This window comes from Saimiri boliviensis, chromosome 2, assembly GCF_048565385.1.
Source record: "Saimiri boliviensis isolate mSaiBol1 chromosome 2, mSaiBol1.pri, whole genome shotgun sequence".
NCBI classification, from domain to species: Eukaryota; Metazoa; Chordata; class Mammalia; order Primates; family Cebidae; genus Saimiri; species Saimiri boliviensis.
Window position 1 is genome coordinate 229012015 of NC_133450.1, and position 24698 is coordinate 229036712.

General features: G+C 41.3%; 1 protein-coding gene across 9 annotated transcripts in view; it reads left to right on the forward strand.

Moving 5' to 3' along the window:
* The window catches only part of NTRK2 (neurotrophic receptor tyrosine kinase 2), a 352403-nt gene that overhangs the window by 134970 nt on the left and 192735 nt on the right, over nt 1-24698 (forward strand). Inside the window, exon 12 of one of the 9 annotated variants that reach the window (XM_010351857.3) lies at nt 3447-8884. The exons of the other annotated variants lie outside the window; for them this stretch is intronic. Within the exon in view, the coding sequence (XP_010350159.1) occupies nt 3447-3484 (38 nt within the window). The 3' untranslated portion in view covers nt 3485-8884. Of the gene's footprint in view, nt 1-3446; nt 8885-24698 lie in introns of those variants that run through there. 9 annotated transcript variants of the gene reach the window in all.

The following is a 24698-nucleotide window of genomic DNA, read 5'->3' on the forward strand; positions in this document are numbered from 1 at the left end:
AAACATTTACCAGAAGACTTAAAAGGCATTTGCTTTGCTTTCCAATGAAGGTGAGCTGCTACCCTGGTGCCCTATCCACCAGATCATCTCCAATGGCACCATGCCACGCAGATGCTCAAGCTGGCAGTTTTCTGCTTGAACTCTCCCCATGACAAATGTGATAAGATTTGCTTTTTTAGATAGCAGCTGCATCTTTCTTCCGTTCTCTCCGCTTCCTTTGGGCTCAGCAGTTTTCCTTTTTGCTCCAGATAAATTGCTGTTAATTTAAATGTACTGCAGATCCTTGCCATTTTATGGCTGATTGCTTCTGAGTAATAGGAGGAAAATGTGTGCATGTTTGAATGTAAATAAATTTAAATGAGTTGTGAGCCAATGATAAAAAAGCAGAGCACTTCACTGTCCTTCGACTCCCTTCTTTTCCCCATCTTTCCCTTTGAAAAGGTCAATGAGTAGATCCTAAATCAGCAAATAGCAGAGATTGAGTTTTAGGCCATGTCCGGTTTCTTCCTTCTCTGCTTTCAACTTTACATCCCATTTCTCACCTAGCACCTGCTTTATCCTTGTTCCTGTATAGCTCATTTAGTGTGTGCAATGGTGACGAAGTTTCTCTAAAGCTGTTTTTGGTAAAGGAGCTGGTCTCACGGTAACTACCATGCACCATCGGAATGCTACAAATGCTTCAGAATGTCACATTGTCAAAATATCTATATTTCAGGCTCATAAGCTAGACAGCTCGTTTGGCTGCTAAACCCACAAGATGTTCAGCCATTTGTTGTGGTCTAAAAACTTTCCCCCTCACTAGGAGAAAATAATCTTCTATTGTTTTATATCATTTTTTGGTCCTTTGAGTTTTTTATAATATGAGAGGGCAAAAGTTACGAGATATTGGTAAGCAAATTGGGGCCTGGATTGAATTTTGCTATCAATCTCTCTTGACATCAAATTAATTTTTCAATATGTGGTGAACTATCTTTAGTCTATCCACAGTAAGGGAAGATCAAGGGTATGAAAGAGTAGGATGACTTGCCTTCTTTGAGGTGAAGGGTGGTGGAAGTGGCAGTTTGAATGCATATTGCTTACAATTGTAACAGGCTGGCTTTTTCTCAGAAGAAAAATACCGTATGTGTTTTTATGGCGGCTTCACTTGTTTTTATTGCATGGGTGTGTGGAGCTGAGATCTACTTCTTTGGGAAGGATGGATCACAAAAGGCAAGCACAAGAAGGTTGTAGAGGGACACTGTTACATCCTGAATGAGTGGCAATAGTGCAGTAGAACTGTCATCTAGCAAAGTTAGCTGTGTTTTCTAACTGTAATAATTAGTGAGCCTGGAGGGGCTTGTGGCAGGAAAACGGCAAATAGAAACAAGAAAGAGAAGCCTGGTTAAGTTCCTGCTGTAAACCTGCTGGGATTAGTAAACTCTTGGAGTTCCTGTGCCATAAACCCATTGGAAATAAGGCTTTATACCAGCAGTTTAATCGTTGCGTGATGGAGTCAACAAATTTTTTATTCTAGGTTCATGCTGTCTGTATCACTAAGTTTCTCATGTTTTTATTGACAACGTTGACATCCTTATATTAACTCTCACATCGTTTCAGTGGGAAAGAATTTGAGCTCCACCCTCTTAAAACCTAAGAAGTTTGATTTGTTAATTTGGCATGCTTATTCTCCGTGCCATAGTGCACTCTTAAACTAGCTCAGCTTCTGTTAGCCTGGAGGCGAAACTTTTAGAAGGACACTGGAGAGAGTTATGAAGGAGAATTAATCAGCGCCACTGAGTACTTCCTAAATTCTTAGGGCTTTGTGGGTGATTAAATCCGTAAATGATGTTTGGCATCTGTACTGAGTTCTTTTGGAAGGGCGGGAAAGAGAAATGCCATGGAAATTAAGCTCCGTGGACTCTTTTAGCATTGTTGTAAATGATGACACAGATTGGTGGTGGTAGTTACAGTTCTGGAGGCAGATGACACCAGCACTTGGCAGACCAGACACCAGGTGGAGGAAGATGGAGAGTCTGCAGGGTTGGGCCTAGAGACGCCTTCCAAAGTTGAACTTGAAAATGTCTTGGAGATTTCTATTATGACATTGTCTATTTTGTCATTTATGGATCTAATAAAGATTCATGCAAACTAAACACAGAATTATGTGTACTAGAACCTTCCCTGTTCCACTGGGTTTCCATTGACAAGTTCACTGAAAGCTCACTGTCTCCTTCTTGCACTTTGTCCTGGTAGACTGGCTATGGAATCGAGTTTCTGAGTTGGAATCTGAGCTTCATGACACACTAGCTGTCGGACCTTGGGCAAGCTGCTCCACTCTCTGGGTCTTAGTTTCCTCACAGTAAAGAGGTCACAATAGTAGAACTTATCTCATAGGGTTATTGTGAAATTTAAAAAGAATAGTTTGGGCACAGTGCTAAGAAGAGAACCTGGCACAAAGTAGATTCATTGTCATTTACTGAGCAAATTATTTACTCATCTTTCTCCATCTGTGGGGTAATGAAATATTTGAGGTCAAGGAACTGTATTTTCTTTATTTTTGTAATATCTATTACAGTGTCTTCTGTTTGGTTGGTGCTTAATAAATGTTTGTAGGATTATGTTAGGTATCATACATTATATTATTTATATATTATATATAATATAGACATTTGCTATATGTCTTATAGATATAATACATACATATACAATATACTGCATGTTGTATGTTATATATTACATGTTATATAATAAATATTACATCTCCACATGTGTCATATATTTGCTGTAATACTTAAAGTTGGGAACTAATTAATTATTTTATATAAGGATTCTTGGAAAAGAATCTAATTTACATTGTCCTGTGTTTCACCAGTTAAAGTTAGCCAGTTCTCTGAGCCAGTTGCTAAGTAAATCAGTTCTTTTAGAAATAATTTGCTAAAATTAGCTGGGGAAAGAAAATCAGGATTTGAGTAGATAGGTATTCTTGAAACTAATTCCCCTACCCATAAAGAGCAATATTAGGTTGGTGCAAAAGTAATCACGGTTTTGGCCATTACATTCAATGGCCAAAGCTGTTATTACTTTTGCATCAACCTATATGTCAAAATTCTTCAAGGGTCATCTGTGTACACAGAATTTTTTCCTCCTTAAAGTAAGCTGCTAACAGCTGATACAGTTGTGGGTGGAGCTGTATGCAGAAATTCTTTGCATTTCTTTCCCTTGTTTCATGTACCATGTAAAATCAGTTTTAAGTTTAAAACTAAGTTGCTCGATAATGAGATGCACATTTTCCCCAATTTCTGTTCTGTTATTATATATTGCTGTATGTTTTAAAGTATATTCCATGTTGTCTCTCATTTTTTATGTTTATTTATTATGTTCATTTGAAAGTTATTGTACTTGTATGTTAATTTTCATTGATTTTTTCTTTTGAGCATGACTTATGTTTTATTTTGTGTTTCTTTTAGGTTTTGTTTTGTTTCATAAGATCCCACTGGATGGGTAGCTGAAATAAAGGAAAAGACAGAGAAAGGGGCTGTGGTGCTTGTTGGTTGATGCTGCCCTGTAAGCTGGACTCTTGGGACTGCTGTTGGCTTATCCCGGGAAGTGCTGCTTATCTGGGGTTATCTGGTAGATGTGGGTGGTGTTTGGAGGATGTACTATATGAAGCCTGCATGTATTGTAAGCTGTGATTGGGGAACACCAATGCAGAGGCAACTCTCAGGCAGCTAAGCGGCACCTCAAGAAAACATGTTAAATTAATGCTTCTCTTCTTACGGTAGTTCAAATACAAAACTGAAATGATATCCCATTGGATTGTGCTTCTCTTCTGAAAAGCATGCTTTTTGACCCTACTGGACATTTATTGACTTAATTGCTTCTGTTTTTTAAAGTTGACCTGCAAAGTTAAAAAAAAAAATTAAGTTGGGAACAGGTCTAAGTGCACACTAAATAGTCTAATCTACATGTAACACATATTTTAGTATGATTTCCTGTACTCTAATCAGCACTGAATTCAGAAGGTTTGACGTTTTCATCTGTAACACAGTGACTAAAAAAGTTAAGGGCATATCTACCATCACTTTGGGGACTTGGTGGTGTTATTAAAAGGATATTTCCTTTACTGTCAATAAAGGTCCAGATGTTTAGCTTAGGTCTGAGAGTCAAACAATGTTGAGGATTGCCTTAAAGTTCCTCAGCCAGCAAAACAAAACAAATAAACAAAAAACATTTCAAAAGAAGAAGAAAAACCAGAACAAGCAGCAGCAGCTGTTTGGTTGGGGCTATAGATTTAGGTTAGGCATAGTCAATTTCAGAATAACTAAGAGTGGAATATATGCATATGGTGAAATTACAACCTTGCCCTTTTTTATTTGCCCTCTGTGATCCACCTGCTTTTTAGAAGTCTGTTGAGTGAGAAGGCCACAGTATCTCATGCTGTTTGCATTACAGAACTGCAGCTTTTCTACTCTGAAAAGACCCGGGAGCAGAATGGCTGGCCCGCTGTGAGCAGGAGAGGAGATTCTAAGAAAGATAGTCCCCCTACAACATACCGCCATACTGCTGGGTTTTCATGGGTAGGAAAGCTTGTCCTGACCCCAGCAGCAAAGAGGTGGCAGGTTGCTAATGAATATGTGCTTTATAATGTCCTTCTTCATTGCTGAGAGGGCAGCCTTAGTGCTACAGATTTCTGCATTCCCCGAGTCTGACCCATGGACACCTGTTTCATTCACTTTAGCATCATAGTGGCCTTCGTATGCTTTGTTCAGTCTGTGCCAGGCAGTCTCCTTGTCCTGAAGAGAGGATTGGCTATCCCCACCCCACCCCACCCTGCTCCTTTTTTGTCAGGAGGACTTCAGAGCCAGGCCTGAAGCATTTTGTTTGAAAACACAATCAGCTCTGACTGTTAGACGTGCACACAGATGCCATAGCTGGATTAGAAACATTGATGTTTTTAAATTTTTTTAAAAAAATAGTTGCACAAATGTTGCAATTTAGCTTTAATGTTCTATAGATTTTTAACCAGTCTAACATGGTCAGAAACATTGTTTGAATCTTGTGTAAACCAAGGCATTAATCTTAATAAACCAGGATCCATTTAGTCACCACTGATATACAAAGGATATCCATAATGAATGTTTTATACTGTATCTTTTACATTAGCCACTAAATATGCTATTGCTTGATGCAGACCTTTCACAGAATCCTATGGACTGCAACATTTAACTTGGCTACTCCATACCCATGCCTTAAAGAGGGGCAGTTTCTCAAAAGCAGAAACATGCTGCCAGTTCTTAAGTTTTCTTCCTAACTCCATTTGAGTGTAAGGGCAGCTGGCCCTCAGTGTGGGTAGGCCTGAATATTTTCTGAATTCCCATTTTCTTGTTCGCTGCTAAATGACAGTTTCTGTCGTTACTTAGATTTCGAACTTTCCCAAAGGTGTTGATTTACAAAGAGGCCAGCTAATAGCAGAAATCCTGACCCCTGAAAGAAAAATGAAATTCAAGCTGTGAGCCAGACGGGAGCTCAGTATGGCAAAGGTTCTTAAGAATCGGCCATTTGGTGCAAAAAAAAAATTTTTTTTTAAAGCTTTTATGTTATTACATGGAGCCATAAAAAAGGTGATGGATTGTTTAAGAACTATTTTAAAGTTTCTCAGATCCGAAAGGAAAAAAAAAAGAATATTTGTACCCAACAGCTAGAAGTATTGAAAGATAGATTTTTGTTTTAAAATGGAAAGAAATGGACAGATAAGGCAATTTAATATATCAAGGATCAGTTGACATCTCCTAGGAAACGATGAAAACAGCAGGCTATTAGAAAATTGTTTCATATGGTTCTGGTGTTCTTATCTTTCTTTTAATCCCTAAAGATCACAATCAGTAACATAGCTTCTCTTTTCTATACTCTAAACCACCCCTTTTCATCTTATTTATTTATTTATTTATTTTTGAGATGGAGTCTTACTCTGTCACCTAGGCTGGAGTGCAGTGGTACGATCTCAGCTCACTGCAACCTCTGCCTCCTGGGTTCAAGTAATTCTCCTGCTCAGCCTCCCTAGTAGCTGAGACTACAGGCATGCACCACCACACCTGGTTAATTTTTGTATTTTTAGTAAATAGAAAAGATCAGGTCTTGATCTCCTGACCTCATGATCTGTCTGCTTCACCCTCCGAAAGTGCTAGGATTACAGGTGTGAGCCAGAGCTCCTGACCCCATCATTTTGCTTTTTATGTCCCTCATAAGAAATGTGCTTTTTAGAGCTTCCTAATGGCATGTGTTGTATTTTTTCAGCATTAGAAAAAGAGAGGCAGCATTTTTGCTGAAATTGGGTCTGTCACTCTCCAACTGAAGGTTCTGGCACTTAAGTGCCAGGCAGGTCTCCTAAATGAACAGAATGGTCTGGGTGAGCTGATGCCTGCCCTTCCAGAGGGTCCACTGTTCCTAGCTGTGGCCAAGTGTGCCCCACGGAATAGGAACCCAGGTTTCCAAATCTTGTGATTTTTTTAGCAGAAACATGAAACCTGGATTTTGTGTGAAATGTCCCTATTGTTAAAAAATTGGCTCAGTTATTTTTAAAACATTTGGTAAGCCAACAAAAGTCTGTGGACTGCCAGTTTGTTACCTTAATCTTAAAACATGATTATTATTCTTTCACTGTATCCTTCTGTCTTTCCTTTGCAAATTTATTTTTCTTTCTTTCTGACATTGCCATCGAGGGCTTTGTTACCACAAGCTAAGAAACTGAATTTAACAACCCAGTTATCTGGAACATGTCAGTTACCTTTGCTCCTCTTCTATAATTCCCACCTCACTGTAACCCTCAGCTGTCTCCCCTTGGCCAAACTCTGCACCAATGTCTCCCCTCAACCCATTCCCTATTTGGTCCTATGCCCGTGTAGCCAGAGACATCTTAGCAAATCCTTCCCTCTGTTATGTCTGACGCAAATTTCTTTTCAGCAGTGCTCATGTCTCTTGGCCTAGTCAGATGCTGCCAGGTTTAGATGGGAAAGTACATGTCCCATTTTCATGGTTGCCCTTGAGGTGGTTCAGGTTCAGTGTCCTATTATATTTACTCATGGCTCAATGGGGGTCTCCAGAAACCCTCTCAGGCAGCTGAGCCAGACTGAGAAATGCATCCATTATTATCACATGACACACCAACTCTGTGATGACAAAAGTACGAACAGTCTGAGGCTAAGAAAGTTTCATTTCACAACAGGAAAAAAAATCCCACCACACAAAGGAGTGAATTGATTCAGGGGTTTTCACCCCCAGTCTCCCAGCAGGGACTAATTTCATTTCTGACCCACTAGGTTTTCTTTCCAGAAATATGTAGCAAGGACAAGGACTAAACTATCCCAACTTCACCCAGCAACACAGAACACAGGAATTTGCTTTTGGCTTCTCACTCTCCATGTAATCCTGGATTAGACCCAGAAAGGCTGAGGCTTGGAGGGTCTCCTCAGACAGAGCAGAGACAACACCCATTCAGCGGTGTTTGGAGTAAATAGCTCGAGGAGCTCCAGACAGGGGACCAGGTTCACACCAGGTGCAAGAGAGAGTGTGATGGAGGGAAGCCCGCTTTCTCTCTTTTCTTTTCTCTTTATTCTTTTAGACCACCTGACTTTTTCCCCCCTCTCTCCCTAGTATTCTATATTGACTCCATGACCAAGTGAGAATTTATTTTTGTTTCATTGGTTGTTTTGCAGAATTAGAACACATACAACGTTTTATTCAAAATGGAATCAAGATACTACACAGGACCTGTGCTTTCTTCCTTTGTATGATTTACAAATACCTCCACCTGTTTTGGTGCTAGCTGTCTAGAACTTCTCACTGCACTAGAATTTCATTTCAACTTGTTTTGATGTCTAGACTCTAGATACAGAGGGAAAGCTGGACTGAGGACAAGCAATTCCATATAGTATAGCATCCTTCAGCGTGTGTGCATCCAGCCATGTGGGCAGGGCCAGTCACATCTAGTCTGTCTCTGGAGCCTCTGGAGTTGTGCAGCTTAGCTGACTTGACTCCAAGGAAATTAGCACAGAAGTAACCACTCTATTAAGTGTGTTCTGCTATGTTCACATGCCTGTAGTACCTGCAAACCATGCCAGGTTTATCTAAAGGCATATAGGAAGATTAAGGACTCTCTTGGGCAGACCAGGAATTGAATTTGCTGCTGGGTGCGGCTGGACTAAATTTGGTTAACAGAACTCCCAGCCCAGGAAAGTTCCATAAAAATGGCTGTCGCAGAAGCGAATTTCCTACTAAAGTCAGTCCATGTTCAAGTTTTGGTCTTCAGAGATAAAGGAACTTCCCAGCCACCTGATTTTGATGGTGAGGTAACTCTAAGTTTAATTCAGGCTAGTATTGCAGTGTAGCCTTGGCATGGCCATGAATGAACACCCAGATTGTGTTGAACCAATCCCCACCCCAAACTGCTGACTATGACTGCAGTTGGTTTTTATGGGGAAAAACAATGTGTGAAAAGCAAATAAAAGAACAGAGTTTTTTGTTTGTTTGTTTGTTTGTTTGTTTTTTGTTTTTTTGTTGTTGTTGTTTTTTACCAACTTTATTGTAAGACAGTCCATTTGTGAATTAAGTATAAACAAATACAAAGTTAAAAGAGATTCCTAAGAAAGATCAATCCTTGAGTTTCACCCACTTCATGCTCAACCATTTGCTATAATCCAGAAGCAGCCTGTGGATCATTCTCATGCCCTGTTTTTTTTCCCTGTAATGTTCCAGGTTTAAAAGCCATTTTTCCCACGTTTTCTGTAAATAATGGATAATCTTTTTTTAAAAAAATTATTTTTAATGCTGTTTTAACAATGTGGATAGATCATAAATGTACTTGCTGAATTCAATCATTTTTAACAAGCCAATAAAGTTTGATAATTCATCTCCATGTGTCTTGCATTCTCTGTAGACCTTGTGTACTTCCTCACACTTCCTCAAGTGTGTGCTGTCGCCTGAGTGCCCTTGGTTGTGTTCAGAACTGAAGATGTTAGAAGAAATAGTGAGTGTGAGAAATGTCACTGAGAGTTTTAGGGGAGTCCCAAACATTTCAGATTCTGTAATAAATTATCCCCCCCAAAAGAACTTTTAAAATTCCTATCAATATGAATTGTCTGTTTATTGTTGACTGATTCTTGCATCAGAAATATTTTCATTGGGTAAAAGGCAATACTTAAAAAAAAAAAAAAGCTTATGGGAATTTTTTAAAAACCTCAAATTCTATAGCAAAGCCCTTTGGTATTTTAAAAACTTGAAATGATTCAGGTCACAACAAGAGGGTATACTCAATGCTCTGTTTCTCTATTCTAAGTGACTTTGTGGACATAGAAACATAATGACATGTAGTTGAAAGGAGAGAGAAGGTAACATGGTGGATGTAGAGGAAAGATACCATGAGACCCTCACTGTTAGCATGGTGCCCACACTCCATGTCCCTTTTGTCTCCCTCCTCAGCTCAGCTGCATGGTTCCTGCCCCATTTTTCCCTTTGAAAACAGGAAGTTTTGTAAGACTGCAGGCTCTGATTCATTTGAGGCTGCCGTCCCCTTCTGTTAACACCGAAAGGGTTTCGCTCTAAACTGGACTTAGGGATTGGAAAAACTATCTATTATGAGCTAATGCTTTATCAGGCCAAGTATACTACCCTTCTTCTAAAAGCCCAGTGTTCAGTATTAGTGACTTGTGCTTTTTCCAAACTCCCTTCTCTCTCTCTCTCTCTCTCTCTCTTTTTTTGAGACAGAGTTTTGCTCTTGTTGCCCAGGCTGGACAACAATGGCGCAATCTCAGCTCACTACAATCTCCGCCTCCCGGGTTCAAGCGATTCTCCTGCCTCAGCCTCCTGAGTAGCTGGGATTACAGGCATGAGCCACCACGCCTGGCTAATTTTGTCTTTCTTTTTTTAGTAGAGAAGGGTTTCTCCATGTTGGTCAGGCAGGTCTCAAACTCCTTATCTCAGATGATCAGCCTGCCTCGGCATCCCGGAGTGCTGGGATTACAGGCGTACCACCATGCCCAGCCCCGGACTTCCTTATTTGTTGAACTGAGAACGGGTTACATCTAACATCAGAAGACCATATGATAATTTGGAGTGGCAGGCACTTGTTGCAGGCTATGTAGGGTTGAATCCCAGCTATGCCCACAAATGATATAATCGTGGAAAGCTCTTTCACTGCTCCATGCTTCAGTTTCTTTCTCTGCAGAATGAGATGATGGTAATAAGAAGAGTACAACATTTACCTCACGGGACTCTTACAAGAGTTAAATGAGATGGCTCGGATAAAGCCCTCAGCTTACTGCCTGGCAAGTGGGACACTTGGTATTGCTAATAACTAATATTTCAAAGGAGCTCTGATTGGCAGGTCATTGAGTGTACCTCAGTAAATGTTCACGAATTACAAACCCACTTACATGTCTTGGTCATAAAAAATTGTGTGGTTGCAAATAATGGAAACCAAATGAAAGGAAGCTTCACTCACTGGGCCATCTTGGGTGTGGCCCAAGCTGTGAAGGCCACTTTGGAATTGTTTCAGGAGTTATTAGGATTCTTGAATTCTTCTCTCTATGCAGCCAATTCTCATACAATTATTCTGCCTCAGGTGTGATTTTGATGAAATAAAAGGATCTGATTTATTTGGCCAGTATCGTAATAGTTCCATGAATTTGAATGATGGTCTGTCATTTGCAGATTCTTGGAGAAATGGCACTGAATATCTTACACTGAATACAGATTTCTTTTTATAATTTCAACAGAGACTGCATTAACTTTAATTTTTGAATTATCTATTTAAAAACCTTTGGCTAAGAAGGTAAATAACAACTTGGCCAAAAGATTGTTTCAAAGGAAAGACAGTTTCAAGTTCCTTCAAGCTTTAGAAACAAGTATTCACAGGCAATGAGTTATGAATAACTAGATTATTCTTTTCCTTCCTGAAGTCATTTCTGGTAATAGCTCCAGGAGGCCACACATGATTGTCTTTGCTGGAAGGACTTCATGTTCTTAAAAGTACTTCATAATTTGTGCTTTTTTCTTATCATTAAATCACTTTAAATCAGTGGCATTGATGTTTTTCTAGCACTTAATTTAGGGCAATTTTACTGTTGCCACCACCTTTCCTAACACATCCTTTAGTGAGTTCTACCACAGGACCTAAGAGATAGTGATAAGTAGCAGGTATTAACTTCACACCCAAGTGCTTCACGATCCTCCCAACAACCTTATGAGGCCAAAGCTAATTTTGCCTATATTTTAAGATTAGGAAACTGAGGAATGGGGCCAGTGAGGGACTTGTTTCAGGTTACCTAGCTAACAAGTTAACACCAGGATTTGAGTTCAGGCAGGCTGGCTGTGAAGCTGGTACTCCCTATGTGAACTGGACTCTTGAACTGGGCTGGGGCTAGGGTGAGGCCAGCCAGGTCCCTAGGGCACAATTTGAAAGACGGTGGTAAGTCTTAGGGTCATGCAAGTGCCTCGTGGCCACTCCCACTAGCACTGGCAGTTGCGTTATTGTTGTGGCAAAGTAGAATTGTAAGGTTAACCTAAGTCACTGGAGAGGCACCCCTTGATCCCAGCGAGTCCTCAGGTATTTGTGCCATGAACAAATCCCTCGCAGATCTTGACTTGCAAGTATGTGGCACAGTTATGAAGCTGGCACATGCATTTTAAATTTTACCTTATGAAAAAGAGAAGTTGCATTGAGCCTGTATTCAGTGCTAATTAGTTAATGAAAACCCCAGAGCATGTTTGGTTTGTCCGTTGTAACCGAAGATGGATTTGCTGGTTTTGATTGCCTTCGGGTGAATTTTCTCATCACTCTCAAACTTTAGTACTTCCCATTCTTTTGGAGTAGTCCCTGCTGTCTGATGAGTGATCTTGAGGGAAACCTCCTGGTGAGCGGAAAGGGCCTGGTGGGAAAGGGTATTGAGGACACATCCTGCCACCTCCATGAACAGGATCCAGACACCAGAACAAGGTGGTGAAAAATGCCTGCCCTGTTCCTTGCCTTTCAAACACCCAGAGGCAGAGCAGCGTTGGAGCAGCTTGGTCACATCGATGCGCCTGTCCTCGAATGTCCCGTCTGGCAGCCAGTGATTGAGAGAGACTGCCAAGGGCACATTCTAATTTCCCAGTCACTTGGTCAGGTCCCATCTCACTCGCTACAAGGCCCTGGAACCCGTGTTTACTGAATTAAAAGCTCTGCCTGACCATAAATTAATAAACAGTAAATTCCCTCTCTCTCTCTCTTTTAAAATTTCCATCCTGTTGCCAAGGAGGAAAGGAGAAACCTCTTTTGTGTTTATTTACCATACTTCCTTCTCTTTTTAATAATTCTCATCATGCTGTAATCAGTCTTGCTGAATTATTAAATAAAAACATAGGCCACGGCTGTTTGCTTTAAGGATTTTAATTCAGCCTCAGGTAAATTCATGCAATTTCACCTCAAGCCCCTTGAGTCCAGGTAGAAAGTACAGAGTCTCCAGCACTGTTTTACCTTCTGTGGGGAGTTCTAGGTTTTCACATGAACTAGGACACAGCCTCTGAGGGTGCTTCCAGGCTTTTCAGAAACTGCTTTCAAGGCAGATTTTCCTCTTTGCATTTACTCCAGGCTCCTGGCCTTTGGGAAGGTTGATTGATTACCTCTCCATCACCCTGCACTCCATGCTGTTGAATTGAATGCCCCATCTAATTACATGCAGGTCTCGTGCTGGCTTCTCAGGATGTCTGACCAGTGGGGAGCACTGGCAGGTCTCAGGTAGAGGAGGCATTCCAGGGTATGTCTGCTGTGTTCCGCCTGCAGAGGAGCCAGCCTTAAACAGGCTCAGCCCTCCCTATCTAGAGTCCTGCAGAATGGCGCCTCCTCTGTGGCTCCAGCTCTTGCTGGGATCCAGCAAAGCTATTCTCCCCTCCTGAACCTCCATCCCTAGAGGTGGTAAGGGCTTCCCACTCTTGTCAGTCTCTGAGTGCCTATTTCCTGTTTGTTTCTTCATCCCACCCACATCTCTCTGTGTGGCCCTACAATATATCTCTTCATTTGAACCATATGGGGTGAGTTATTTTCTCTTGACAAAACCCTGAGACATATGTTATATTCTTTAATATATGATCTCATTTTATCTTCTACCAAATCTCTTCCAACTCCAGTAAATATTTATTAACAATGTGGGGATTAGGGGCACCAATATCCTGCACAGTTGAAAATATGAGTATAATTTTTGACTGCCCCAAAACTTATATACTGATAGCTAACTTTTATTTTATTTTATTTTTTTGAGACTGAGTCTCGCTCTGTTGCCCATGCTGGAGTGCAGTGATGCAATCTCGGCTCATTGCAAACTCCACCTCCTGGGGTTAAGCGATTTTTTTGCTTCACCCTTCCTCTTAGCTGGGACTACAGGCATGCACCACCACACCTGGCTAATTTTTGTATTTTTAGTAGAGATGGAGTTTCACCATATTGGCCAGGTTGGTCTTGAACTCCCAACCTCAAGTGATCTGCCTGCCTCAGCCTCCCAAAGTGTTGGGATTACAAGCATGAGCCACTGCACCCGGCCAATAGCTTACTTTTGACCAGAAGTCTTACGAATTCCATAAATAGTTGGTTAATACACAGACTAGTACCTGCATATATTTTATGCATTCATGCCATATTTAACTTTTTGTTAATTTTTTCAATATTTCTAGGTTACAAGGTTTATCCGTGAATTTTTTCAAATTGTTTCAAATCTACAAAAAAAATCCAATATATTAATTGAAAAAAATTTGTGTATAAGTGGACCTAAGCCATTCCAACCTGTGTTGTTCAAAGATCAAGCGTATACGTTAGCCAGTGGGCTAGGCACTGGGAAGTACCTCTACAAACCAAGAAAACGCTATCTTTCGCCTTACGGGCCTAATGGTAACGTCTATAATGTTGATACTATTACTGCCCATAATTTGCATATGAGAGAACAATGGCTTAGAAAGTTAAATTACTTGTCCAAGGGCACACGTATCAGATTTGTCTGCCTATGAAATCCCTGCTTCTGGCATTGCTTCTCTGAGGCCAATAATTTTCCTTTGTCCCTTGGGTGTCTCTAGGCTGAAAGTTCTAAGCTAGCTAACAGACCTCTGCTCTTCATTTCGGTGGCTGTAATTATTATTGACTTGATTAAATGCATAAAGTATTCCCTTCCCTTATAATCTGTTTTCTTTTTTTACTTTCCCTTTTATCTTTTTTAAAAAATCATTTTCTTCTCTTTTCTTCCCATTCTCTTTTTACTCAAGACAAAAGCCATAAATAGACTTTGTTCTTTCTTTAATTTCCACACTTTAAAATTTTCAAACTGGTTGGGTGGAGTGTACTTAGATTGTGTATTTATGTGTGTGTGTGCACAAGAGGGAGAGCTAGAGGCTCAAGCAAGGAAAGGACACAAGAATTCGTACACACACACACACACACACACACACACACACACCCCTTATGGAATAGGAACACCATGTACTTTTCAGCTCTGTTTGATTAAATGGGAATCTAATCCCAGTACATAGACCATTTACCATCATCACCTCCTCAGCGTTCAATGTGCTATAACACTCCCAGCTTCTCTTAAGAAACTTTCCATTTTGTATTTTTTGCTCTTTGTTTTTACTTCCTTATAAATAGCAAGAAGTTTTGCTGAGAAGAAATGATTACAAATCCCAAAAGGTTGGTGTTCCGTTCTGAGCTCCAAGATGTAAGGATTGAGTGGATTTCAAACTTGGCAAAATTTCTGACTTGGCAAATGCTTCCATCCTTATTTATGACAGCTTGGAAACTTCCATTTTCCAGGGTTTATAAATGATGCTGCTGATTTTGTCTCCTTTTTTTATTTTGCTGTGAATTATAAAATAACCAGACTGAAGATTTCCTTATAAGTTAACCCTCTTAGTAGAGATTGACAGAGAGAGAGAGAGAGAGAGAGAGAGAGAGAGAGAAAGAGAATGTGTGTGAATTGTTGTGTTCTTTCTTTTCTTGGTTATGAGGTGCATTTTACATATTTCACAAGCCAGTTTACTTTCCTTTTTCTGCCTTTGAACAAAATGAAAATCTAGAAATATTGAAGTTTAGAATACAGAGAGTGATAACTTGTGGTTGTCATTGTCACCACAAAGGACTTCTTGGCCAGCAGTCCTCTAACGGATGATAAATTTCATCTCCAAATAGCAATTTAGCATTTAGAATTCTGGAGCAAGATAGGTAATGCACAGAGTGTCAGAGAGTTTTTTCTAGTGGTGTGAACAGGCTATTTCAGGGGGTCTCCATGCCCATATTCTTAGAAAATTGTCCAAGTGGAGGAAAAACAAAGAAGGTGTCACTTTTTCCTTGACCCCCCCCCTCCTGAAGCCTTCTTCTTTTTCTTTTTCTCTTTTTCTTACCTCCATACTCAATTCCTCAAAGCCTACTCGTCTTAGGTTTCTGTTGTAAGTGCTTTTTTGTGTGGGTTCATGGGACTACACAGAAATTGGGAGCCTTCTTTTATTGGGTAGAGTAGACAGATTTTGCCAAATGGGGGCTGTAGGAATTTTCCAGTTCAGAATGTGTTCTCTCAGAAGCAGACACCAAGATGGAATTAAAGCTGCAGAGATTTTTATCAGGAGAAACTCTTGGGTGAGCGAAAATGGGAAGGGAATCTGAGAGCAGAAATCTGCAAGAGCAGAAGACCACAATGCAAGCAGGACTGTGGGTGAGTAAGAGAGGGATGGAGGCTTAGGTCAAGCACCCTTGACTGCTGTTCACTCTATGGAAGTATTGGTGAGGCTGCTGGGGACTCTTTGAGCTAAATCAGCCATCAGAAGACTTCCTTGTCTCCCAGGATGTTTCTGCCTTTGTATTTCCACCAGTCTCACTTATTGCCTCTGGAGCTTGGCCTCTATGCAAATGAGGTGATAAATTCCCTAGCTCTGCATTTGGTACCCTTGGTCGTCAACTATGTTCCCTGTCCAAGTTCTGCAAGGTGCATTCTCAACTGCAGACACTGTCTTATCTGAGGTCCACTTAACATATGTGCTTGTTAATGTCTGCTTGCCATCTCTCTGTAAAACATAACAACCAACCTGCCCAGCACCCTGAACATTCCTGGTTGAACATCTGGGTTGAGTCCTTAAGGAACTCCACTTCCTTAAATGACCTACCGCCAGTTTCATTGGTTAAAGGGGCTTCTACTAAAATCATTATTATTTTTTTAAAAAGTACACAGGCTGGGCAAGTCAACATTTTGAAATGTTTAACATGTAATTTTTGAGCTGTAGCCATCCTTTTATTTACAGCAACATAAAACAACATCTGAAACTAAGACCTGCTTTTGTTTTTCTCGCCTACATACTAAAACCACAAGTGATTTTATTTCATTTCATTTTGTGTTCCCCATCAAACAAATTTTCTATCATGGCAGCTCTTGTTATTGATTCATATTCTTTCAGAAGAGTGTTTATGGAAGTGTGACATTAATGCCTTGCCAGGCATGAGGACGGAGTTGGAGTGGTACAGAGTGATGCATCCTCTTACACAATTACTCACTCCTGTACTTCAGCGGCTCTCGCTTTGAATTGTTTTCAAGGAAAACGAGACCTTATTCAAATTCAACCAGCTTTATTGAGTACTTTCTTTGTGCTAGACCATAGGTTCCTGATTCAAATGACTACAGGTCGAGTAGTCCTGGGCATGAGTAGTTGGGCTAGAGGGAAATGCCCCATGCTCAGGGTAGGGCTGCCACCAGCCCAACCCATGTCAGTGTGCAGGAATGAAAGCCCAGGGTACCCAAATCTTCTGATTCGTTAAGACCAGGGGATATCTGGGGTTTTATGTGAAATTTTCCAGTTTTTAAATGTTGGCAAGGCCCTTCATATTTTTTAAAGTCTCTATGAGCCAAACATAACAAGTGTTGATGCCAAACATTGCTGTTTGTGACTCCCCTGCTGGACATTCTGCTCGTAGCTTTCAGATGTGGTTCCTTTACAACATCCCTGACTAGATACTTCTCTTAAGTCAGGCTTCCTGGAAGCAGATGCTGAGATGAGGATTCACGTGCAAGTAATTTATTAAGGATGTTCCTGGGAAAGGAATGGGGAAGCAGGACAGTGAGGGAGGAGCTAAGCAGGAATATTATTTGAGCCAAAGTCTTGTGGAGGTGGTTTCAGCCAATCATTTAAGTTATCCCTCATAGTTGTCCCACCCTGAGCTTCAGCAGCTGGGCTTTCAAATGTGTACACCTGTCAGTCATTAGCTGAGGGTTGCAACAGGTAAAAATGGGCTCCAATAGCTCAAGGGAAGTCCTCCAGAAAAGTGATGCAGGTACTGGCTGTTGCCACATGCAGGGCACAGAATGGCAGTAACAGTGGTTCTGAGGCACCCCTTATCCTCCACCACCAGCGATCTGTGGCTCTCCCAAGTCCACAGGCTGAGCCAGAATTCAGAAACTGTTCTTTTGACTCCCTGTCCAGTGCTTGCTGGCACCCTTTCCACCTGCTTCTTACTGAGATCAGCATGCAGAATTCAGAGCATCTTAGAACCTGGCCACTTGGTGTGTTGGCCCCGGGCTACTAGCTCTTCTTTGCCTGTAGAATGCATGGAGAGAGGGTGGCATGGCTGTTCAGAGGAGGCGGGCAGCCCAACAGGAGCTAGAATGGGGCTCAGGAGCCCCCAACCTTGTAGGCAGCTCTAAATGGGCTCCACAGAGAGGCTAAGGCTGCTTTCTGTTCTAAATTTTTCTCGCTAAGCTTGATAATTTCGTACCTGAGATGCAGGCATGCATCTGGGTGCTTTGTGCCCCGATGAGTTCTGGGCCTGTGAGACACACTTGTTCTTCTTCTGGTGAGGTAGACCTTTTGGGGAAATAGGCCAGCAGCTTCTACATCTTACATCACAGTGCCACAGTATACAGGCTGTTTTCTTTGGAGAGCTTAAAGCTATTCATGGATTTAATTTAGGGATACACCCTCTAAAATCCAACCAATTTCCCTTGAAAGAAATCTATCAGATTTGACAAGAATAGGCAGAAGCTACAACACCATCTGTTAACCAAACACTTCTGGATTTTGCGGGTTCCAGAGGCAAAAGGATCAGGTTGTTTTTGTTGTTTTTAGCTGAGTTCCATTACGTGTGCCCAGACACACCTGCCTTGTGTCTTCTGCTGTGGTGGACAGTTTGCTCATCCTTCCAACTCCTGGATTACCTGGGACAGCTTTCCTCTTCCTAGCCCTTTGAATGTGTTTCCAAAATCAAGCCAAATCTTCCTCACCCAAACCTTTCAAACCTGTATATTTTGTGTACCCTACTCCCTTCCCCCTCCTCCAGGCCCTCTGCAGTTGAGAGGGGCAAGCTGATCTTCTCTTTCCCCTTCTCACATGCTGCCAACCCTGATTCCCACATTATCTTCCCAAGATGCAGGTTGGAGCCTCAGGCAACTTGAACAGCTGAGTAGATCAAGTCCAAGCTTCTCAAAAGAGCGTTCCAAGTTCAGGACATTGTCACTCCAGCCATGCCTTCCCCACCCACCACCTCTGGTCCACTTCCGCAAGCTGCCCACTCCACTTGGTTTGACCCTCTTCCTCCCACCACCCTCAACTTATTGATTGGGTGACCTTGAACTTGGCACTTAACTCTCCAAGTCTCAGATTCAATAAAACCAGGGTGAGGTGACTAGGATAATTAAGTGGAAAAAACATCTAGAAAGTCACTCAGACAGCACGGCACTTAGTAACAGTACCAATGACCATTGCAATGATTATCATAATTGTTACTCATCTTCCCAGGCTCAGTCTGAGTCCCACCCTCCTAGAAGCTGCCACAGAATTCTGCACACAGAATGGCACCTTCTTTCCTATACACCCATATTAATAATTGTGCCATAGTGTTCATCTGGTGAGAGGAGCTTGGGTCTGCTGTTGCTGCATTAAACTGCATTGCTCCAAAGCATTAGGACACATACCACTCTTATCAAAGGTGCTCACTGTGCTTTCACAAAAAGAAATGAAAAAGATGTGATTCTCAGTTGAGTTTGCTTTTGTTGAGAGGTGTAAGTGTTTCTGAGGAAAGCTATGTGGGATCTCCTAGCTGAAAGGCTCCATCAGAAATAGGGAGCTTCTGAGGCAGGGGAGATCAGTAAAGCTTTAGGATTTTGAATGAAGCTAAATTCCCCACCCCCACCCCACATGGACAGCACAAACAAACATCTCCAGAGAACTTCTTCAGGATGTGAACCAGGGGCTGCCATAACAAGTTACCACAAACATGATGGTTTACAACAACAGAAATGTATTCTCATCGTTGTGGAGTCCAGAAGTTTGAAATTGAGGTGTTGACATGGTTGGTTCCTTTTGGAGGACCCAAGAGTCTCTCTTAGTTTCTGGGAGCAATTCTCAGCGTCTTTTGGCTTGTAGCTGTATCGCTCCAGTGACTGCCTCTGCCTTCAGCTCACCTTCTTCTCCCTGAGTCTGTGTCCTCTCTTCCTCTTATAGAAATTGTCATTAGATTTAGAGGCTACCCTAAATCCACGACAATCTCATCCCAAGATCCTTAATAACATTTGCAAGACCCTTATTTCCAGGTAAGATCGCTGTCACAGGTTTCAGAGGTTAGGATGGACAGATCTCTTTTACAGGCCATCATGTAATCCACTACCTAAAGAACAGAGTTGTACTAGGAAGTTGATAGCACAATGGAAGATGCGTGGTGTAGATGCCAAGCAGATGTGAGTTACAACCCCTATTTGGCCCATGATGTGAAAGTATCTCCTAATCTCACTAAGCCTCAGTTCTCTTTTCTGTAAAAGAGGGATACTAATTTCCACCACATATATTGTGAGAATAAGAATGCCTGTATCTAGTACCTAGTAGATTCACAGTACAGTTATTGTCTATAGCTATTATCACCACTCATTCATTCATTTAATGAACATTTAAATATCTGGATATCAAGGTGAAAAAGACGTATCATACGGCTTCTAGTCATAAAAGCACTTAGGAGTTTTGTGTTTGTTGAATGAATAAACAAGTGTTAGTATCTGAAGCCTATCAGAAGTATTTGCTTTGTTCCAAGCAACAGAAGGGGGTTTGGCAGGTCCTCCTATGCACTGCCTGCCTGCAGGGTGAATGATGGTGATGGTGATGCCAGACTTTAAAGGAAGCTCCTATTTTAGACTAGTCTTTGTAATCCTTAAAGAATACCATTGGGCCGGGCGCGGTGGCTCAAGCCTGTAATCCCAGCACTTTGGGAGGCCGAGGCAGGTGGATCATGAGGTCGAGAGATCGAGACCATCCTGGTCAACATGGTGAAACCCCGTCTCTACTAAAAATACAAAAAAAAAAAACTAGCTGGGCATGGTGGCTCGTGCCTGTAATCCCAGCTACTCAGGAGGCTGAGGCAGGAGAATTGCCTGAGCCCAGGAGGCGGAGTTTGCGGTGAGCCGAGATCGCGCCATTGCACTCCAGCCTGGGTAAGGAGCGAAACTCCGTCTCAAAAAAAAAAAAAAAAAAAAAGAATACCATTGAATTGTCATTCACCTCAGTGTTTCAACAGCTGGTCATCAGAGTGAATTCTACCAGGAACTCATATCAAGAGGCAATGTGAGGTGTCCCAACTAAAGAAAAAAACTTAATAGCACAGAGCAAAGGGGCCAGGCAAGTAACAACTAAGAGAGGAGAGAGGGGAAGCCCCTTAAAGAACGTGTGTCTTGGCCAGGCTTGGTGGCTCATGCCTATAATCCCAGCACTTTGGGAGGCCAAGGCAGGTAGATCATGAGGTCAAGAGATTGAGACCATCCTGGTCAACATGGTGAAACCCTGTCTCTACTAAAAATACAAAAATTAGCTGGGCATGGTGATTCCTGTAGTCCCAGCTAGTTGGGAGGCTGAGGCAGGAGAATTGCTTGAACCCAGGAGGCGGAGGTTGTGGTGAGCCGAGATCACACCATTGCACTCCAGCCTGGGTAACAAGAGCGAAACTCTGTCTCAAAAAAAAAAAAAAAAAAAAAAAAAGAATGTGTGTCTTATTTTGATACTCACTCATTCATTCAACCATGCATTTAACGCATCTCTATGCCTTGCACTGTGCCAAGTGCTGGGGCCACAGGTTGAGCAAGGCAAAGTCCTGTCTTCATGGAGCTTATGTTCCCTGAGCACAGCTCCAGCTCTGGGTGCCCCGTGGGAATCCAGGGCTTGTTGCTGCCAAATCATCTGCTTTTTAAAGAGAAGAAGCCAGAGGTTATATGAAATCTCCTGATTTTTAGATGTTGGCAAAAAAATGTACATTTTTAAAAGAGCACTGTGCAGGCCTGACAAAACTTGTCTTTTGACTCTACTGGGCCCATAGGCTGCCAATCTGTAATCCTTGGGGTGGAATCTTATGACCTTTGCCTTACAAAACATTTTTCAAATGTCTGATTTTACTCTAATTCTCATTTTTCCTGACCTCATTGCAAGCTGCCAGCTCTTACTGCTTGTTGTCTACGTTCTCCTGGATTTAATATCACCTCTTGTTTTCAGCTGAGCTACCTTCAGTCTATCAGCTTTCCTTTGCAAACCCAAGCCCCATATCTTTGATTACTGTTTCGTGTTATCCCAAGCTTCGAGAAAGACTCTGAATGTTGCCCTTTTTCCCTCAACATTTCTTCTCTTGAGAGTCGGAATCTAGTTTTTAAGCCTTCGTTTTGGACTTTGCCATTCCAATTTTCACAGCCATTGAGTTGCATTGACTCCCAACCTTAGGTGTGATATTAATTCCTCTCGGAGAGACATGGATTTAATAGATTTTTTAATTAACATTTTGCAGAATTGGAGCTGTCATGCTTTATGGCAGACTGATACAAATGTCTATAATTACGTTTTTGGCATTACATCTGGGGAATAGTCTAGAAATGTTTGTTTTTACCCCTTCCTAAAACATACTGATTTACGGGCAGGCCTCTTTATGCACACCTCTAACAGGTCCAGTTGTCATGACAACGCAGAACATCATTTGTCAAAAAGCTATAACTTCATTATATGTTGAAGCTGAACATTTATCTTTTAGAATTTATTCTCATGACAGGGAAATTTTACATTTCCATAGATATGCGTCTTCTCCCTAATTCTGCTTGTCTTTAGGGAGATTCAGGATTCAGTGAATATTTTCTGGAGAATCAGACAAACCTCCTACCTTTCATTCTCTCCCCCTACACCCAGATGAATTACTGTATTCGTTCCCAAGGGAACTCATATGGACTCATTAGTACAACAACAACACAACAGAGGTAAAATCGTATGCCATGTGTCTCTAACAAAATATGATTTTTGTTTCTTTTAAAAGACTAAAATTTTATTGGTTGATTATTTTTGGCAGTAAAGTTCAAAGAAAGGGAAGAAAGAAAATGTCTAAAATCTTCCTAAAGGCTAGAGAATGCGAAATATTTAGTTATGTTTTCTTGTGTGATCTGTGATTCATGGATTGAAAAGTCAAAGCCGATTACAGGGGCAGGCAAATGTATAAATTAGTGCCGTAGGCTTCTGGGGACTGTGTCAAATGGAATGCTACATGCCTTCTCTGAAAAGAGGGTAGTTTCTTAGTTTTTACTGACAAATGTGGACCATTGTACAGGATTGTTTGTTTTATTATTATTTTTTAAAGAATCCAGAAAGCTATGTGTTTGGGTTTTTTTTTTTTTTTTCCTTTTTCTTTTTTTGAAACAGAGTCTTAACTCTTGTCACTCAGGCTGGAGTGCAATGGCATGATCTCAGCTCACTACAACCTCCGCCTCCAAGGTTCAAGCAAGTCTCCTGCCTTAGCCTCTCCAGAAGTTGGGATTAAAGGTGCATGCCACCACACTCAGCTAAGTTTTGTATTTTCAGTAGAGACAGGGTTTCTCCAAGTTGGCCAGGCTGGTCTCGAACTCCTGTTTTCAAATGATATGCCCGCCTTGGCCTCCCAAAATGCTGGGATTACAGGAAAGAGCCACCGTGCCCAGCCCAGGAATTAATTGTCACATGAAATTTTCTAATTTTAAATTGTTGGCAGATCATAAGAATTTTTAAAAGCAGGTAATAGTCAAACAAAGCACATCTGAGGACAGGTTCACTCCATGGACTCCTACATGTGGTTTCTGCCCTAAGAAATGCTACAAACAACTTAGAATGGCTTTGTTTCTCTAAACAAAATGACCAAATCAATCATCATGCTCTCCAGGCCTTCTCAGGATCTGGTGTGTTGAGTGTGCTGTCTATTGGCCTCTTGAGAGTTGATGTTCTGCCCATTTGCATGCTGGGCGGATGTTGGACTCTGCACCGTCCAGGAGAGGAGACAGTGAGAGAATCCCACCCGCTCCTCACTGACATGCCAAGATGGATGGCAGGAGTCCATCAGATGCTTTCTGGGATTGTTCAGGGATTTATGACGCTCACTTCTTGTTTTTGACGGATGGGGTCATTTAATCCTCTCTACTAAACCCCATCTTTTTCTTTTGTATTGAGAACTCCTGGACAGCTGCTGCCTTTCCACAAGGGCTAGCAAAGATTTTCTTTCCTCTTACTGCATTGGAGAGTGTTTTGTTCCTCATTCATCAATGAGGGAAAAACATTGGTTATTCTTAGGAATAAACCATCAAAAACGTCTGAAGCAAAACTTCCCTGTGGGTCTTACTGTGCCAGAGTAGGAGAGGTTTAGGGAACACCCCCTCCTCTCCAAATCATCCCATGGGGAACATCTATCACCTGTCACCTAGCTGGGTGACAGTTAGATTTAAGACATGTTGACATTCATGTAGAATTATGCTGTGTGGACGCCTCACAGTGGCTCTGGCAATGAGAACAGGTCAAGACCTGCTTCATGCTTCTTCCCACCTTTCCCAGGCCCTCCCATGATGCCTTTCACGCACCCTAGGCACAAGCCTTATGGAGAACCCTCACCTGTCCTTGTTCACCCTCATGTTCTTGTGTATAGTTTCCTGTACATAGAATGTTGTGTACCATCGAATCTCATTTTAACCCAGGCAGGGCTTTTTTGATGCTGCATGGACATTTAAACATTAGCACCACTGGTTAGAAGTATGACAGAAACAGTCTCCCGATAAGTAGCTTTTAGAAATTGACACAGTTTGGGGTTCCTTATTATTTTCCTGTCTCATTATGCTTTTCAGAGCAGCCTAAGGGTGTGTGTGTGTGTGTGTATGTGTGTGAGCATATGTGGGTGTGTGTGTCTGTGTGTGTGAGAGAGATTTTGGCTTAATTTTTCTTTCTTTGAACTGTTCTTAGCCTGCAAGAGAGAAAGGAGATGCTATAAATAAGATAGGTTATTGAACAAAATATGCTCATTCCCTATGCCAGGTAGAGGCAGTTTAATCTCCAAAGCTTTTCTCAATATTAAAAAAAAAAAGTATTTTTAAATAATCATACAATGGTAATGAACTAATTTTGATCCCATATTCTGTGTTTACTTCGTCCCTCAAGTGATTTTTAAAAATTCTACTGGCATTGTATTTTTTAAACAATATAAAAATTATAAAGAAGTAAAGATTTTCTATAATCGTACCATCCAGAAATATTTCATTTGTTTTTCCTAATGCTTTTCTGTGTCTATAATTGTTCTGTGGTTGAATAATATTGCATATAAATATTTTCATTTTCTATTACATGTTTTGAACAGTATATTTATAAGAATTTCTTCATGGAGTTATCATTTGTCTTAAATAAACTTTTCCATGGCTTTGCAATATTCT